This window comes from Capra hircus, chromosome 25, assembly GCF_001704415.2.
Source record: "Capra hircus breed San Clemente chromosome 25, ASM170441v1, whole genome shotgun sequence".
Lineage (NCBI taxonomy): Eukaryota > Metazoa > Chordata > Mammalia > Artiodactyla > Bovidae > Capra > Capra hircus.
The window spans coordinates 19,193,179-19,210,377 of NC_030832.1; the positions used below are offsets into that span (position 1 = coordinate 19,193,179).

At 36.7% G+C, this 17,199-nt stretch overlaps 1 protein-coding gene across 1 annotated transcript in view; it reads left to right on the forward strand.

Annotated features, from left to right (window-relative positions):
• The window catches only part of LOC102180560 (ATP-binding cassette sub-family A member 3-like), a 268,750-nt gene that overhangs the window by 190,738 nt on the left and 60,813 nt on the right, over positions 1–17,199 (forward strand). Inside the window, exons 19-21 of the mRNA XM_018039865.1 lie at positions 7,420–7,672; positions 7,904–8,108; positions 15,977–16,199. Of these exons, the coding sequence (XP_017895354.1) occupies positions 7,420–7,672; positions 7,904–8,108; positions 15,977–16,199 (681 nt within the window). The remainder of the gene's footprint in view (positions 1–7,419; positions 7,673–7,903; positions 8,109–15,976; positions 16,200–17,199) is intronic.

A 17,199-nucleotide genomic window follows, 5' to 3' on the forward strand; every position in this document is an offset into this window, starting at 1 on the left:
ACCATAGCCTTGACTAGACAGACCTTTGTTGGCAAAGTAATGTCTATGCTCTTCAATATGCTATCTAGGTTGGTCATAACTTTTCTTCCAAGGAGTGTCTTTTAATTTTGTGGCTGCAGTCACCATCTGCAGTGATTTTGGAGCCCAAAATAATAAAGTCTGACACTGTTTCCCCATCTATTTCCCATGAAGTGATGGGACCAGATGCCATGATCTTCATTTTCTGAATACTGAGCTTTAAGGCAACTTTTTCACTCTCCTCTTTCACTTTCATCAAGAGGCTTTTTAGTTCCTCTTCACTTTCTGCCATAAGGGTGGTGTCATCTGCATATCTGAGGTTGTTGATATTTCTCCCAGCAATCTTGATTCCAGCTTGTGTTTTTTCCAGTCCAGCGTTTCTCATGATGTACTCTTCATATAAGTTAAATAAGCAGGGTGACAGTATACAGCCTTGACATACTCATTTTCCTATTTGGAACCAGTCTGTTATTCCTTGTCCAGTTCTAAACTGTTGCTTCCTGACCTGCATACAGGTTTCTCAAGAGGCAGGTCAGGTGGTCTGGTGTTCCCATCTCTTTCAGAATTTTCTACACTTTATTGTGACCCACACAGTCAAAGGCTTTGGCATAGTCAATAAAGCAGAAATAGATGTTTTTCTGGAACTCTCTTGCTCTTTCCATGATTCAGCGTGTGTTGGCAATTTGATCTCTTGTGCCTCTGCCTTTTCTAAAACCAGCTTGAACATCTGGAAGTTCACTGTTCACGTATTGCTGAAGCCTGGCTTGTAGAATTTTGAGCATTGCTTTACTAGCGTGTGAGATGAGAGCATTTTTTGGCATTGCCTTTCTTTGGAATTGTAATGAAAACTGACCTTTTCCAGTCCTGTGGCCACTGCTGAGTTTTCCAAATTTGCTAGCATATTGAGTGCAGCACTTTCACAGCAGCATCTTTCAGGTTTTGAAATAGCTCAGCTAGAGTTCCATCACCTCCACTAGCTTTGTTCATAGTGATGCTTTCTAAGGCTCGCTTGACTTCACATTCCAGGGTGTCTGGCTCTAGGTGAGTGATTATGCCATCATGATTATCTGGGTCTTGAAGATCTTTTTTGTACAGTTCTTGCATGTATTCTTGCCACCTCTTCTTAATATCTTCTGCTTCTGTTAGGTCCATACCATTATTGTCCTTTATCGAGCCCATCTTGCATGAAATGTTCCCTTGGTATCTCTAATTTTCTTGAAGAGATCTCTAGTCTTTCCCATTCTGTTGTTTTCCTCTGTTTCTTTGCATTGATCGCTGAGGAAGGCTTTCTTATTTCTCCTTGCTATTCTTTGGAACTCTGCATACAGATGCTTATATCTTTCCTTTTCTCCTTTGCTTTTCACTTCTCTTCTTTTCACAGCTATTTGTAAGGCCTCCTCAGACAGCCATTTTGCTCTTTTGCATTTCTTTTCCATGGGGATTGTCTTGATCCCTGTCTCCTGTACAATGTCACGAACCTCCATGCGTAGTTCATCTGGCACTCTATCTATCAGATCTAGTCCCTTAAATCTATTTCTCACTTCCACTGTATAATGATAAGGGATCTGATTTAGGTCATACCTGAAAGGTCTAGTGGTTTTCCCTACTTTCTTCAATTTAAGTCTGAATTAGGCAATAATGAGCTCATGATCTGAGCCACAGTCAGCTCCCGGTCTTGTTTTTGCTGACTGTATACAGCTTCTCCATCTTTGGCTGCAAAGAATATAGTCAATCTGATTTCAGTGTTGACCATCTAGTGGTGTTTGCTATGACCAGTGTGTTCTCTTGGCAAAACTCTATTAGCCTTTGCCCTCTTCATTCCGTATTTCAAGGCCAAATTTGCCTGTTACTTCAGGTGTTTCTTGACTTCCTACTTTTGCATTCCAGTCCCCTATCATGAAAAGGACATCTTTTCTTGGGTGTTAGTTCTAAAAGGTCTTGTAGGTCTTCATAGAACTGTTCAATGTCAGGTTCCTCAGAATTACTGGTTGGTGCATAGACTTGGATTACCGTGATATTGAATGGTTTGCCTTGGAAAAGAACAGAGATCATTCTGTCGCTTTTGAGAGTGCGTCCAAGTACTGCGTTTTGGACTCTTTTGTTGACCATGATGGCTACTCCATTTCTTCTAAGGGATTCCTGCCCGCCGTAGTAGATATAATGGTCATCTGAGTTAAATTCACCCATTCCAGTCCATTTTAGTTTGCTGATTCCTAGAATGTTGACATTCAATCTTGCCACCTCCTGTTTGACCACTTGTAATTTGCCTTGATTCATGGACCTAACATTCCAGGTTCTTATGCAATATTACTCTTTACAGCATCAGATCTTGCTTCTATCACCAGTCACATCCACAGCTGGGTATTGTTTTTTCTTTGGCTCCATCCTTTCATTCTTTCTGGAATTATTTCTCCACTGATCTCCAGTAGCATATTGGGCACCTACCGACCTGGGGAGTTCCTCTTTCAGTATCCTATCATTTTGCCTTTTCATAGTGTTCATGGGGTTCTCAAGGCAAGAATACTGAAGTGGTTTTCCATCGCCTTCTCCAGTGGACTACATTCTGTCAGACCTCTCCACCATGACCCGCCCATTGGATGACCCCACACAGCATGGCTTAGTTTCATTGAGTTAGACAAGACTGTGGTCCATGTGATTAGATTAACTAGTTTTCTGTGATTATGGTTTCAGTGTGTCTGCCTTCTGATGCCCTCTCGCAACACCTACCATCTCACTTGGGTTTCTCTTACCTTGGACGAGGGGTATCTCCTCATTGGCCACCCCAGAAGGACAGAAATGGTGTGGAGATAACAGAAGCCAAAGTTATTAAGAAGAGTTGGCAAGAATACACAGAAAAACTGTATAAAAAGATCTTAATGACCCAGATAAGCACGATGGTGTGATTACTTGCCTAGGGTCAAACATTCTGGAGTGTGAAGTCAAGGAAGTCTTAGGAAGAATCACTATGAACAAAGCTAGTGGACATGATGGAATGACAGCTGAGTTATTTCAAAGCCTTAAAGATGATGCTGTTAAAGTGTTAAATTCAATACACTAGCAAATTTGGAAAACTCAGAAGTGGACATAGGACTGGAAATGTCTGTTTTTGCTCCAATCTCAAAGAAAGGCAATGCAAAAGAATGTTCAAACTACCACACAATTGGACTTATTTCACATGCAAGGAAGGTCATGCTCAAAATTCTCCAATCTAGGCGTCAACAATACATAAACTGAGAACTTCCAGATGTACAAGCTGGATTTAGAAAAGGCAGAAGAACCAGAGATCAAATTGCCAACATCTGTTGGATCATAGAAAAAGCAAAATAATTCTAGAAAACCGTTGACTTTTGCTTCATTGAGTATGCTAAAGCCTTTGACTGTGTGGATTGCAACAATCTGTGGAAAATTCTTAAAGAGATGGGAATACTGGACCACCTTACCTGCCTCCTGAGAAAACTATATGCAGGTCAAGAAGCAACAGTTAGAATCAAACATGGAACAATGGACTGATTCAAAATTGGGAAAAGAGTACATCGAGGCTATATATTATCACCCTGCTTATTTAACTTATATGCAGAGTGCATCACGAGAAATGCCCACCTGGATGAAGCACAAGCTGGAATCAAGACTGTTGGGAGAAATATCTATAACCTCAGATATGCAGATGACACTCCTCCCAACCTTTATGGCAGAAAGAAAAGAAGAACTAAAGAGCCTCTTGATGAAAATGAAAGAGGAGAGTGGAAAAGCTGGCTTAAAACTCAACATTCAAAAAACTAAGATCATGGCATCCAGTCCCATCACTTCATAGCAAATAGATGAGAAAACAATGGAAACAGTGACAGATTTTATTTTTTTGGATTCCAAAATCACTACAGATGGTGACTGCAACCATGAAATTAAAAGATGCTTGCTCCTTGGAAGGAAAGCTATGACAAACCTAGAGAGCATATTCAAAAGCAGAGACATCATCACTTTGCAGACAAACATCCATATAGTGAAAGCTATGATTTTTCCAGTAGCCATGCATGGATGTGAGAGTTGGACCATAAAAATGGCTGAGCACCAAAGAACTGATGGTTTTGAACTGTGGTGCTAGAGAAGACTCTTGAGAATCCTTTGGACTGCAAGGATATCAAATCAGTCAGTCCTAAAGGAAATCAACCCTCCATATTTATTGAAAGGACTGATGCTGAAGTTCCAATACTTTGGCCACCTTATGCTAAGAGATGACTCACTAGAAAAGACCCTGATGCCGGGAAAGATTGAAGGCAGGAGGAGAAGGGGATGGCAATAGAATGAGATGGTTGGATGGCATCACCTACTCAATGGAGATGAGTTTGAGCAAGCTCCAGGAGATGGTGAAGGACAGAGAAGCCTGGCAAGCTACATTCATGGGGTTGCAAAGAGATGGACACAACTGAGTGACTGAACAATAACAGCAGCCACTATGGAGAACAGTACAGAGATTCCTTAAAACACTAAAAATAGAGCTACCATTTGACCCTGCAATCCCACTCTTGGGCATATAATAAGATAAAAACATGTTTCAAAAGGATACATGCATCCCTATATTCGTTGCAGCACTATTTACAATGGCCAAAACATGGAAGAAACCTAAATGTTGCTTCAGCACTTCAGTTCAGTTCAGTCGCTCAGTCCTGTCTGACTCTTTGCAACCCCATCAATAGCAGCATGTCAGGCCTCCCTGTCCATCACCAACTCCTGGAGTTCACTCAGACTCACATCTATTGAGTCAGTGATGCCATCCAGCCATCTCATCCTCTGTCGTCCCCTTCTCCTCCTACCCCCAATCCCTCCCAGCATCAGAGCCTTTTCCAATGAGTCAACTAACTCTTCACATGAGGTGGCCAAAGTACTGGAGTTTCAGCTTTAGCATCATTCCTTCGAAAGAAATCCCAGGGCTGATCTCCTTCAGAATGGACTGGTTGGATCTCCTTGCAGTCCAAGGGACTCTCAAGAGTCTTCTCCAACACCACGGTTCAAAAGCATCAGCAGAGGAAGGTATAAAGAAGATGTGGTGGATATATACAGCAGGATATTACTCAGCCATTAAAAAGTATGAAATAGTTCCATTTACAGCAAAATGGATGAATCTAGAGATTATCATACTGAGTGAAGTCAGAGAAACAGAAATATCGTATAATATCCTTTATATGCAGAATCTAAAAAGAAATGATATAAATGAATTTACTTACAAAACAGAAACAGACTCATAGACTTAGAGAATGAACTTATTCCTCCATGAGGAAGAATGTGGAGAAGAGATAGTTAGGAAGTTTAGGATTGACATATACACTCTGCTATATTTAAAATGGATAACCAGGCAAGATCCTACTGTAGATCACAGGGAACTTTGCTCACTGTTATGTGGCAGTCTGGATGGGAAGGGAGTTTGGGGAAGAATGTATACATGTATATGTATGGCTGAATCCCTTTGTTGTCCACCTGAAATTGTCACAACATTTTTAGTAGGGTACATTCCAATATAAAATAAAAAGCTCAAAATGCAAAAAATAAAGAAGTGGAGGTCCTTATAAATCAGTTTGGGGACTGACAGTTTGAAGGAGGAAAAGAAGTTTGAGAGAATAATACTGAGTGAAATACATTTTCTCAGTGAAATTTAGCTAAAATGGTTAAAGTGTATGTGGATTGTTAACAGAATGAAGATTTTTCCATGTATTTTTATTTTTTAATTAAATAGAGTTGATTTACAATATTGTGTTAGGTTCAGGTGTACAGCAAAGTGATTCTTTTCTGTTACAGGTTATTGCATGATAGTGGATATATTTTTCTGTGCCATATCTTTGTTTTTTGTTTATTTAACATTTCAAGGTGCGTATCTCTTAATCGCATACTCCTAGTTTATTCCTCCCCCTTTCTTCTTTGGTAGCCATACGTTTTTGTTTTTGTTTTGTCTATGTGTCTGTTTCTGTTTTGCAAGTTCATTTGTAGTATTTTTTAGATTTTGTATATAAGGGATATCATAGTATTTACTCTTGTCTGACTTCATTTAGTATGATAGTCACTAGGTCCATCCATGTTGCTGTAAATGGCATTATTTCATTCTTTTTATGGCTGAATGATAAAGGATTAATATTCTTTATCCATTTATTTGTTGATGGACACTTGGGTTTCTCTTGTGCCTTGGCTATTATGAATGGCAGTGCTATTTACATTCAGTTCAGTTCAGTCACTCAGCCGTGTCCAACTCTTTGCAACCCCATCAACCACAGCACGCCAGGCCTCCCTGTCCATCACCAATTCCTGGAGTCCACCCAAATCCGTGTCCATCCAGTCGATAATGCCATCCAACCATCTCATCCTCTGTCATCCCCTTCTCCTGCCCTCAATCTTTCCCGGCATCAGGGTCTTTTGCAATGAGTCAGCTCTTCGCATGAGGTGACCAAAGTATTGGAGTTTCAGTATCAACATCAGTCCTTCCAATGAACACCCAGGACTGATCTCCTTTAGGATGGACTGGTTGGATCTCCTTGCAGTCCAAGGGACTCTCAAGAGTCTTCTCCAACACCACAGTTCAAAAGCATCAATTCTTCGGCGCTCAGCTTTCTTCACAGTCCAACTCTCACATCCATACATGACCACTGGAAAAACCATAGCCTTGACTAGACAGAACTTTTTTGGCAAAGTAATGTCTCTGCTTTTGAATATGCTATCTAGGTTGGTCATAACTTTCCTTCCAAGGAGCAAGCGTCTTTTAATTTTGTGGCTGCAATCACCATCTGCAGTGATTTTGGAGCCCCCCAAAATAAAGTCTGACACTGTTTCCACTGTTTCCCCATCTATCTGCCATGAAGTGATGGGACTGGATGCCATGATCTTTTTGGAACATTGGGATGCATTTGTCTTTTTAAAATAGAGTTGTCATCTTTTCTGAATATATGCCTAGGAGTGGAATTGCCGGATCGTATGGCAACTCTATTTTTAATTTTTAAAGGAACTTCTTTACTATATTCCATAATGGCTGCATCAATATACTTTCCCACCAACAGTGTAAGAAGGTTCCCTTTTATCCATACCCTCTCCAGCATTTATTGGAGAAGGAAATGGCAACCCACTCCAGGATTCTTACCTGGAGAATCCCATGGACAGAGGAGCCTTGCAGGCTATAGTCCAGGGGGTCACAAAGAGTTGGACACGACTTAGCAATTAAACCACCACCTCCAGCATTTATTATTTGTAGACTTTTTGAAGAATTAAAATTCTTAAGTTAAATGGTCAAACCTTGTCAGAGGTATTGCAGGAATGGAAAAAAAATATTAGGCAAGTAAAATTATTTGGTTTGCCCTCTCTAAAATCCATAATTAATGATCTATATTGCATGTTCAACCCATGATCAGTATTATGTTCTCATTCCAGGTGATCTGAAGGCCTATTTGGTGGGTAATCAAAAATGCATTTACTCATGCATTATTGCATTTTCCATTGAGGTTAATGGAAGTGAAAATATAGTTAAATTTTGGTTCAACAATGAGGCATACCATTCATCATCATTATCTCTGGCTGTATTAGACAATGTTATTTTTATGTCACTTTCTGGCCCTGATGCTTCCATTACAGTCATCAACAAACCTCAGCCTGCACGTTCTGCTTTTGGTGGACCTGAATATTCGTATGTATACTTTTTTCATTGAACTTGAAGTTTAAGCTTTAAATAGATCCCTTCTTCCCTTTCCAACTATGTATTTTGTTAAAAGTTAATTTAAAAGTGAATTAAAATAGTAAAATAGCTGCTAATAATAATATAATTTATAATAAATTAATAATTAAATTTATCGTTAGAAATAAATGTTTCCCACTGTATTGCTTTACCAATGTGTCCTCTTTATTCATTCTTTTGTAGAGCAATGACAGGAACACAAGTAGCCTTAAATTTGTATTTTGGTGTGAGTATTCTTGTCAGTGGCTTTTGTCTCCTGACGGTGAATGAGAGAGTCACTAAGGCAAAGCACATTCAGTTTTTGAGTGGGGTTTATGCCCTTAATTTCTGGCTCTCTGCTCTGCTATGGGACTTCCTCATCTTCTTCATTTCCTGCTGCTTACTATTGGTGAGTGTCACACCAAGTATTTTAAGAGTTCATTTTCTGTTAAACACCAGAGGATTCTTATATGGCTAATATTAATTTAAATATACATCTCTCAAGAAAGATAAAAGTTCTTTGGCTCATACTTTGTGGAATGCATCTCATAGTGAAATTTTTCTATTTTCTATTACTTTTTAATAAAATATTACTGTCTGCTGAAACATAAAGGTGTCTCTTGATCTGGCTTCTTATCTGCTTTCTCTCCCATATGTAGTCAGCCCAAAGCTTCTACAATTATTGAAGGATATAATATGCACACTAGAAGACCAGTCCCATATTGAACAAAACAAATACTTTAAAATTTTTCCTTCTGGTCCTGGTGTTTTCCCCTCTCATTATCTGTTGTAATTATTTATTATAAAAGAGATCTTATGCTCAATTTTTACAGTTTCCCTCAAGAGATTTTTAAATTTTATGCCATCAACTGTTTAAATTTTATGTTTCTGTTTTTGGATATTTGAATGTTGAACAGATAATGAAGAGCTATTGAAACTTTTATTACTAAAAGCAAAATTAGGAGGATTTTTGGTCTATTTATGCTTGTTGCTTTCCTCTCTCTTTATACCTGGTGTCTTCTCCACAGCCATATTTCTATCCTATGAGAAGGTCAATGAGCCACTGCTATGAAAGTTAAAACAAATCTGTTTGTTTAAGAGAGATGTACTGGCTGTAGAGTTGGAATGTTGTAACTTTTGGTTCTGAGGAATAGCTAGGCTACTACGCGTTTAAAAAGTAAAAGGATTAGAGGCTTAAGGTGGTATGGAGAGCTCCAGGGTAGAGAGAAAAACCTGATGTTTTTCTCTTTGTCATATGCACTACTGTAGCCAAGGGGCTCAATGCTACCTTCCTCTCATGGTTTGCAGATAGCCACTTACCAACTTTTTGAGGCCACTAGTTATTTTTGTTACTACATGAACTAACTGGGGGAGCTAATGCAGATATTACCTCATGTGCCATGATTTCCCTCCTCCATTCGCTGCCAATACTTACTCCTCACCCTATGCATACATTGCACAAATTCTAAAACTTATTTATTTTAAAAAATTTCCGGTTGCTTTAGATACATTCCGCAGCTATAATATGTTATTTTATAAATCACTAATTTCCAAATATTTTCTAATTTCTAAAATACCTTTGAACTGTGAGGTTTTCTAGAAATGTATGATTTGATTAATAAGCAGTTTGAAAATATATTCATAGCTTAATACCACTTTTCTTGGAGATTATATGAATATTTTCAATTATTTGAAATATATTTCATGATCCAGCATGTGGTAAAATTTTATAAATATTTTGTGTATTTGATAAGAAAATATACTTGTGATTTCCAAAAGGGAGAGATAAGAAGGGAAGGAAACATTAAGATTTTAACAGATACAAACTACTATTCACAAATGAGATAAAAAATAAGGATATACTGTATAGCATAGGGAATTATAGGCATGGTAATAACCTGTAATGGGTACAATCTGCAAAAATACTGAATCACTGTGCTGTACATTTGAAACTAACATAATATTGTAAATGAACTACACTTCAATAAAAAGACTTTGTCTCCCACTGTTATTGAGGGCATTATTCTATGTAGTCAATTTTGCTCATTGAGGGGCTCTTCTCACTACTGTTACTGACAGTTTCAGTCAGTTCAGTTCAGTCACTTAGTCATGTCTGACTATTTGCAACCCCATGGACTGCAGCATGCCAAGCCTCCCTGTCCATCACCAACTCCTGGAGTTTACTCAGACTCATGTTCATTGAGCCAGTGATGCCATCCAACCATCTCATCCTCTGTTGTCCCTTTCTCCTCCCACCTTCAACCTTTCCCAGCATCAGGGTCTTCTCAACTGAGTCAGCTCTTCACATCAGGTGGCCAAATTATTGGAGTTTCAGCCTCAAAATCAGTCCTTCCAGTGAATATTCAGGACTGATTTCCTTTAGGATTGACTGGTTGGATCTCCTTGCAGCCCAAGGGACTCTCAAAAGTCTTCTCCAACACCATAGTTCATTTACCTACCTGTTTTTATTTTCTGTAACATTTTGATATAGTTTGAAATTTTGCTTCATGTAATTTTCTTTGTGGAATGGGTATATTGATGTGTGCATACATATTTAGATTTGTATTTTCCTGGTGGGTTAACCCCTTTATCACTGTCATTTTCCCCGTTTCAATGTACTGATATCCTAGCCTTAAATTATACTTTTTTGGCAATAGCATAGCCACTTTGATCATTGTTTTTTTGGTATATTTTTTCCATCTTTTTATATTCAAATTTTCTGGGTCTTTATATTTAAAGTATTTATATAAAGTTTGTGGGGTTTTTTTCAGGCTAACAATCTAGCTTGGTACATTCTAAGAAGTTTGGGCTTATGGCATCATCTTATTTTTTTCCTATTTAAATAATCTATTTTTATTTCCTCTTTCTCCCTTTTTTCTGCTCTTTATTAACTTGTGTTAATGCTTCTTTTAGTGACTGCCTTAAAAATTAACACACACATGGGGAGGGTGGTGGGAGGGGGGTTCATGTATGGGAACGCATGTAAGAATTAAAGATTTTAAAATTTAAAAAAAAAAATTAACACACACATTAATTACAAGCTATTGCTTTTACTACTTCTCTAACAGTGCTAAGATCTTGTAGCCTTATCATTTTAATGACTCCCTCTGACTTTTTGCATTAATATAATAAGACATTTTCATTTCTACATACCCAAAAGGTATTATCACTTTTTATACAGTAAATAGTCACGCTTGTTCATAGAGTTTTTTTTTTTATTGCTCTTCATTTTTATTCTGAAATTTTACATGACATCAATTTTCTCTTCCTGAAGAACTTCTTATGATAGTTTCTTTAGGAAAGTTATGATGACATAAAAGCTTAGATTTTATTTGCATGGAAATTATTTCATTTTCTTTACCTTTTGAAGAATATTTTCCTGAATTTTCCCCTCCTATATTCTAATAATATTCCAATGTCTCATGGCTTGCTTCCATCAGTTTTTAAGAAGTCAGTTTTGGTATTTTTACCACTACTACTCTTTGGAATGTAATATATCATTTTTCCTCACGGTTTTTAAAGAGATTTCTCCTTTTCACTTAGATTTTTATCCTTATTACTCTATTTATTGCTATACTGGGGGGGGGGGGTTGGCATTTACCCTGCTTGGAGTGCTCAGAGCTTCCTGAATTGGAAGTTTGGTGAGAATTAACTGTTTAAAATAAACTTACGCAACCTCTGAGAAACAGTTTTAGACCTATAGCAGTTGCTCTTTAGGAGAATGCCCAAAAAAGGAAAAGTCACATTCAAAATAGTAGGAAATTTTATTGCATTTTGACTGGCCCTTGGCTCAGCCCCTTCCTCCTGCAGCATCATCTTGGTCTATAGGAGATGGCAATCCAGTTGCTAGTTATCTCTCTCAAAGTGAAGGAAGTAGAACATACTTTATTTACAACATTCTGACCTGTCTTGAGAATGTTAAAAGAATTGGTCTCTGTCTAGCCTAACTTGGATCACAGATGGAAAGGGATGAAGGAGGGATGGATTGGGAGTTTGGAATTAGCAGATGCAGCCTATTACACGTAGAGTGGATAAACAAAAAAGTCCTACTGTATAGCACAGGGAACTATATTCAATATCTCTTAATAAACCATAATGAAAAAGAATATTGAAAAGTACATACATTTATGTATCACTGAATTATCCTGCTGTATAGCAGAAATTAACACAGCATTGTAAATCAACTATATTTCAATTTTTAAAAATGTATTGGAATTTCCCTGGTGGTCCAGTGATTAAGAATCTGCCTTGCAATGCAGGGGATGCAGGTTCAATCCCTGGTTGAGGGACTAAGATCCCACATGCTGTGGAACAACTAAGTATGTGCTGCAACTACTGAGCCCATGCACAACCAGAGAGTCCATGCAGCACAACAAAAGTTTCTGCATGACACAACAGAGCCAAATAAATAATAAGTATTAAAAACTGTATTAAATATGCTCAAGAGCTAAAGGAAAATACAAAGAACCAAAAAAATTAAGAACGTGATATATGAGCAAAATGAAAATAATAACAAACAGAAACTGTAATAATAAACCAAATTCTGGAGCTAAAATATACAATAACTGGTTGAGAAAAACCCTGAATGATTTAAACAGAAGATTGAACAAGCAGGATGAAGAATTAGCAAGCTTTAAGAAAACTGAAATTACCAAGTTGAAAGAGCAGGAGGAAAACGTAATGGCAAAAAGTAAAACAGGCCTCAGAGAATTGTGGAGTTCCATCAACTGGATCAGTTATACATAATGGGAGTCCCAGGGAGAAAAGAGAGAAAGAACAGGTGAAAAGATATTATTTAAAGAAATAATGTCTGAAAACTTCCCAAATTTGATGAAGGACATGAATCTAAAACTCCAAGAATCTCAAAAAAAAGCATGTAAGAAATAATCAAACAAGACCCATACTGAGAAACATGATAATTAAACTGCTGAAATTCAAAGACAAGGAGAGGATATTCCAAGTGAGAAGTAACTCCCTGTGTGTAAATAATCCTGAATAATAGTAATAAATAATATTACTAATCAATTTCTTAGTAAAGATTTTAGAGGCCAGAAAGCAGTGGGATGACCTATTGAAAATATTGAGAGAGAAAAAGTGTCACTGAAGAATTCTATATCCAGCAAGCTGTTTTTCTAAAACAAGGAAGAAATTAAAACATTTTCAGATAAATGAAAGCTGAGGGACAACTAGGAACTCCAAGATCAAGGTACTGATTGATTTGTTTCCTAGTGAGAACTCTCTTCATGGCTTGCAGATGGCCACCTTCTCACTACATCCATACATGAGAGGGAGAGAGAGAGCGGTCTCTCATCTTTCTTCTTCTTCTAAGGACATTATCCCATCATGGAAGCCCCACACTCATGACCTCATCTAAATCTAATTACATCCCAAATACAATCACATTGGGACTTAGAGGCTTCAAGATATAAGCTGGCAATATGAGGTGGGGAGACATAGCATTCATCTATAACACTGAAAAAAATTTTTGTTTGCCGCTCCACTTTTCTACAGGTTTTAAAAGAAAAATGTATAAAAATAGTTACAAATCCATATTAGTGGTTTACAATGTATAAAAATGTAAGTCGTAATATGAATAACAGAGTTGGAAGGAGTTGTATAGTAGTAGTACTTTTATGTGTTATTAAAGTTAGGATGGTATCAATTCAAATTGGATTATTATAATTTAGTATATGTAACTAATGATACAAAGGAAATAGCTATAGATTACACACAAAAGTAAAAGACAAGGGATTCAAAATATGTCAATAGAAGAAAACTGAATAAAAAAGAAGACAGCAACAGAGAAACTGAGGGACAAAAATGAGATACTTAAAAAATAGCAAAATGACAAAAGTAAGCCCTTATCGATAATTATTTTAAATTTGGATGGATTAAACTGCCCAATCAAAAAGCGTGTATGAAAAATTGATTGATAAATGATTTAACTATATGTTGTCTTTAAAAATCTCATTTAGATCTAATGAATAAAAGAAAGAAAAAGCTGAAAGTGAAAAAGTGGAAAAAGATATTCCATGCAAATAGTAAACAAAAGGGAGCTGAAGTAGCTATACTAATATCAGACAAAATAGACTTTATGTTCAACAGTGTTGAAAGAGATAAAGAAGGGTAGTATCTAGTGATAAAAGGAGAAAATCACCCTAAATAGCTAAAACAATTTTGAAAAAGAACAAAGTTGTAGTACTCACTCTTCCTAATTTCAAAACTTACTACAAAGCTACTGTAATCAAAAGAATCTGGTGCTAGTGGGACAGAACCACTAGTAACCAATGGGACAGAAATAAAACCCAGAAATAAACTCTTTCATGTATGATCAAATGATTTCTGACAAGAGTTCCAAGACTATTCAATGGGTGCAGAAGAGCCTTTCAACAAATGATGGTGGGAAAACTGCATATTCACATATAAAAGAATGAAATTGGATCCTTATCTTATACTGTATAAAGATGTATTTGTATGACAGTAATAGCACAGGTAAGGGGGTAGGGAGCAGAGCTATACTGTAACAAATTTTTTCTACACTATTGGTATTAAACTGGTATTAATCCGGGGAAAAGATTTAAAATGGATAAAGTTCTAAATGTAAGAGCTAATACTGTAAGATTTTTAAAAGAAAACAAAGGGGAAAAATTTTATAACATTGGATTGGCAGTGGTTTCTTGGATGTGATAGCAAAAGCACAAGCAGAAGAAAGAAAAAGATAAGTTAATTGGACTTCATGAAAACTAAGAAAACACATAAATCAAAGGGCATTGTCAACAGAGTGAAAAGGCAATCCACAATACGGAAGAAAATATTTAACATTTTATACCTGCTAAGGTATTAATACCCAGAATATATAAGGAATTCCCCCAAATTAACAATAACTCCAACAAACCCAATTCAGAAATGAGCTAGAGCTTGAGTAGACATTTCTCCAAAGAAGGCCCATAAGAGCATGTAAAGATGCTTGACATCAGTAATCTTTAAGGAAGTGCAAACCAAAAACAGTAATGAGATGCTCCTTTATACCTATTCAGATGACTACTATCAAAAAGAGAAAATGACAAGTGTTAGGAAGGATGTGGAGAAACTGGAACACTGTGCACTAATTGTGGGAATCTAAAATGATGAAGTGAAAAGAAGTCGCTCAGTCGTGTCCGACTCTCGAAGCTGCTGTGGAAAACAGCTTCACGCGTCCTCAAAAAAATAAACAGCATTACCATATGAGTTAGCATTTTCACTAACAGTGGAATTCCAAAAGAATTGAAAGCAGAAACATTTGTACATCATTGTTCATAGCAACATTATTCACAATAGCCAAATAGTAGAACCAACTCAAGTGTTCACTGATGAAAACATGGATAAATAAATATGATATATGCATACAATGGAATATTATTCAATCTTTAAAAGTATTGAAGTTATCATACCTGCCACAACATGTGCAAGCAATTGAATTCATTCTATTTCTCTTGAAAGTCTGCCCTAGTAGAAACAAAGTAGTCATGTCCATAATACCCAAATGTTTCACTAATGTTATATTCGCTTTTTGTTGCTTTTTCCATTACCATTGAAAACTTGCTACCAATCACATAGTAGATCTTATCAACATAACACTGCTGTTCACTTCTCAAGTATCCTGTTATGTAATCACTTATAGTTCACAACAGATAACCCTAGAATATTTGGCAAAACCACAATTAATAACTTACAAGATGCAGACCTCTGGAAACTTATTTTCCTTAGTAATTCTGTAGGTTCTCTCTTTCCTTACTTAGATCCCCTATAACTTTGGGCTTCCTTGTTTGCTTCTCAACTGAGTGGCTGGGATAGGAAGAGGAGGGTTAGAAATACAGTAGAGTCAAGAGGCAGAATCTAAAAACAGAGAATTGTGAAAAGTAGGTCTCTTAACATCACAGCTTACAGCTGCCAGAATGAAAACCTTAACAAAAGTTTTCTTACTAGGAATATAATTTCTGGAAATATTGAGAGTGAGTTTTTTGGGGGGTTGGGTGAAGAGGCAGAAAGAATATACTTTGATCTTGTTCAAGAACAAAATGAAACTGTTCCAAATAGATAAAAACAAGTAGAAAGTAAAGTAAAGGGGTTCTTCTCACTGATAAGGAAAACGGGAAAGTACCTCACAGCCATGATCACAGATCAAATATTCTAACAAAGAAAGATTTATCCTTCTCTGAGTTTATTGAGTTGTGTTCTCATGTATTATATTGCATAGTTTTCCTCAGTTTGACTTTATTTCTGTATTCTGTATCTCAGGTGGTGTTCGTGTTCTCTGACTTGAAAATACTGGTCACGGATTACCGCCTTCTGGATACATTGCTTATCTTCATCGTGTTTGGCTGGTCTGTCATTCCCTTCATGTACCTGATAAGTTTCCTGTTTTCTAGTCATACCAGTGCCTACACCAAGCTCGTCATATTTAACTACTGTGCAGGGATTGTTGGTGCGATAGCAGATTTATTTATAACCTCAATTCAGGGTAAGGGCTTAAAGCAATTTCCCCTTTTCCGCAGGAACAGTTCAAGAGAAATTGGCTTGAAGAATCGAACATTGCAAAATTGTTTGCTTCGGGGTTTCTGGGGAAGTTTTATGCTAGTGTTAATAACCATATTAAGTGTCACTAGAATTATAAGAATCATGTTGTGATTTGCAAAACAAATAATGACACTGATATTTTCGCTAACCCAATCCTCTTCCTTCAGGATTATTTTGCATGGCATTTGCAGAATATTTATCTATTTATTTTCCTCTTGATTTTGAGATTAAGGAGAAATTGACTGGATTGGCAAAGATATCAAACAGGAATTTCTTAGGAGATAGACTGTTGGCATGCCTTTATTAAATCACTCTACAAACATTATTGTGATCTGTTTTAAGTAATCCAGCTATCCTTGGATTTGCAGAGACTGAGAAGAATAAGCTTCCAGTCCATTGTTGACCTTAAATCATGCCCTCCCATGAAATAATTCATTCCCTGAGCTAACTGAAGATCTATTATAATATTCATTGCACACTTATTCAAGGGGGACTATTAAGCCATATGAGAAATTATTGATTTCTGAATAGCAGACTAAGAAACATATAGGAAGATACTTAATCACATTGCTATTAATTAGTCTGTATTTGTTTTGTATTGCTACTGAAGTAAGTTACCACAAAATTAGTGAATTGTGCAGATTTATTATCTTACAGCTTTTAAACAAATAAGTCTCGGGTAAAATCAAACTATCTGCAAGGCTGTGCCCACTTTTGGAAGGTTTAGGGGAGAATTTGTTTCCTTGCTTATTTGAGTTGTTGGTAGAAATTCAGTTCCTTTATATTATAGTCCTGAAAAATGGATTTTTTCTAAAATGGATATTTTTCCTTTCTTAAGGAAAGAAGAGCTCACCAGTGAAAGGTCTCATCTCACACTTGGAGTTTTCTTTGTGGGAAGTTTTGTTGTCAATTATAAATTTATTTTCTTCTTGAGACAGGGGTAT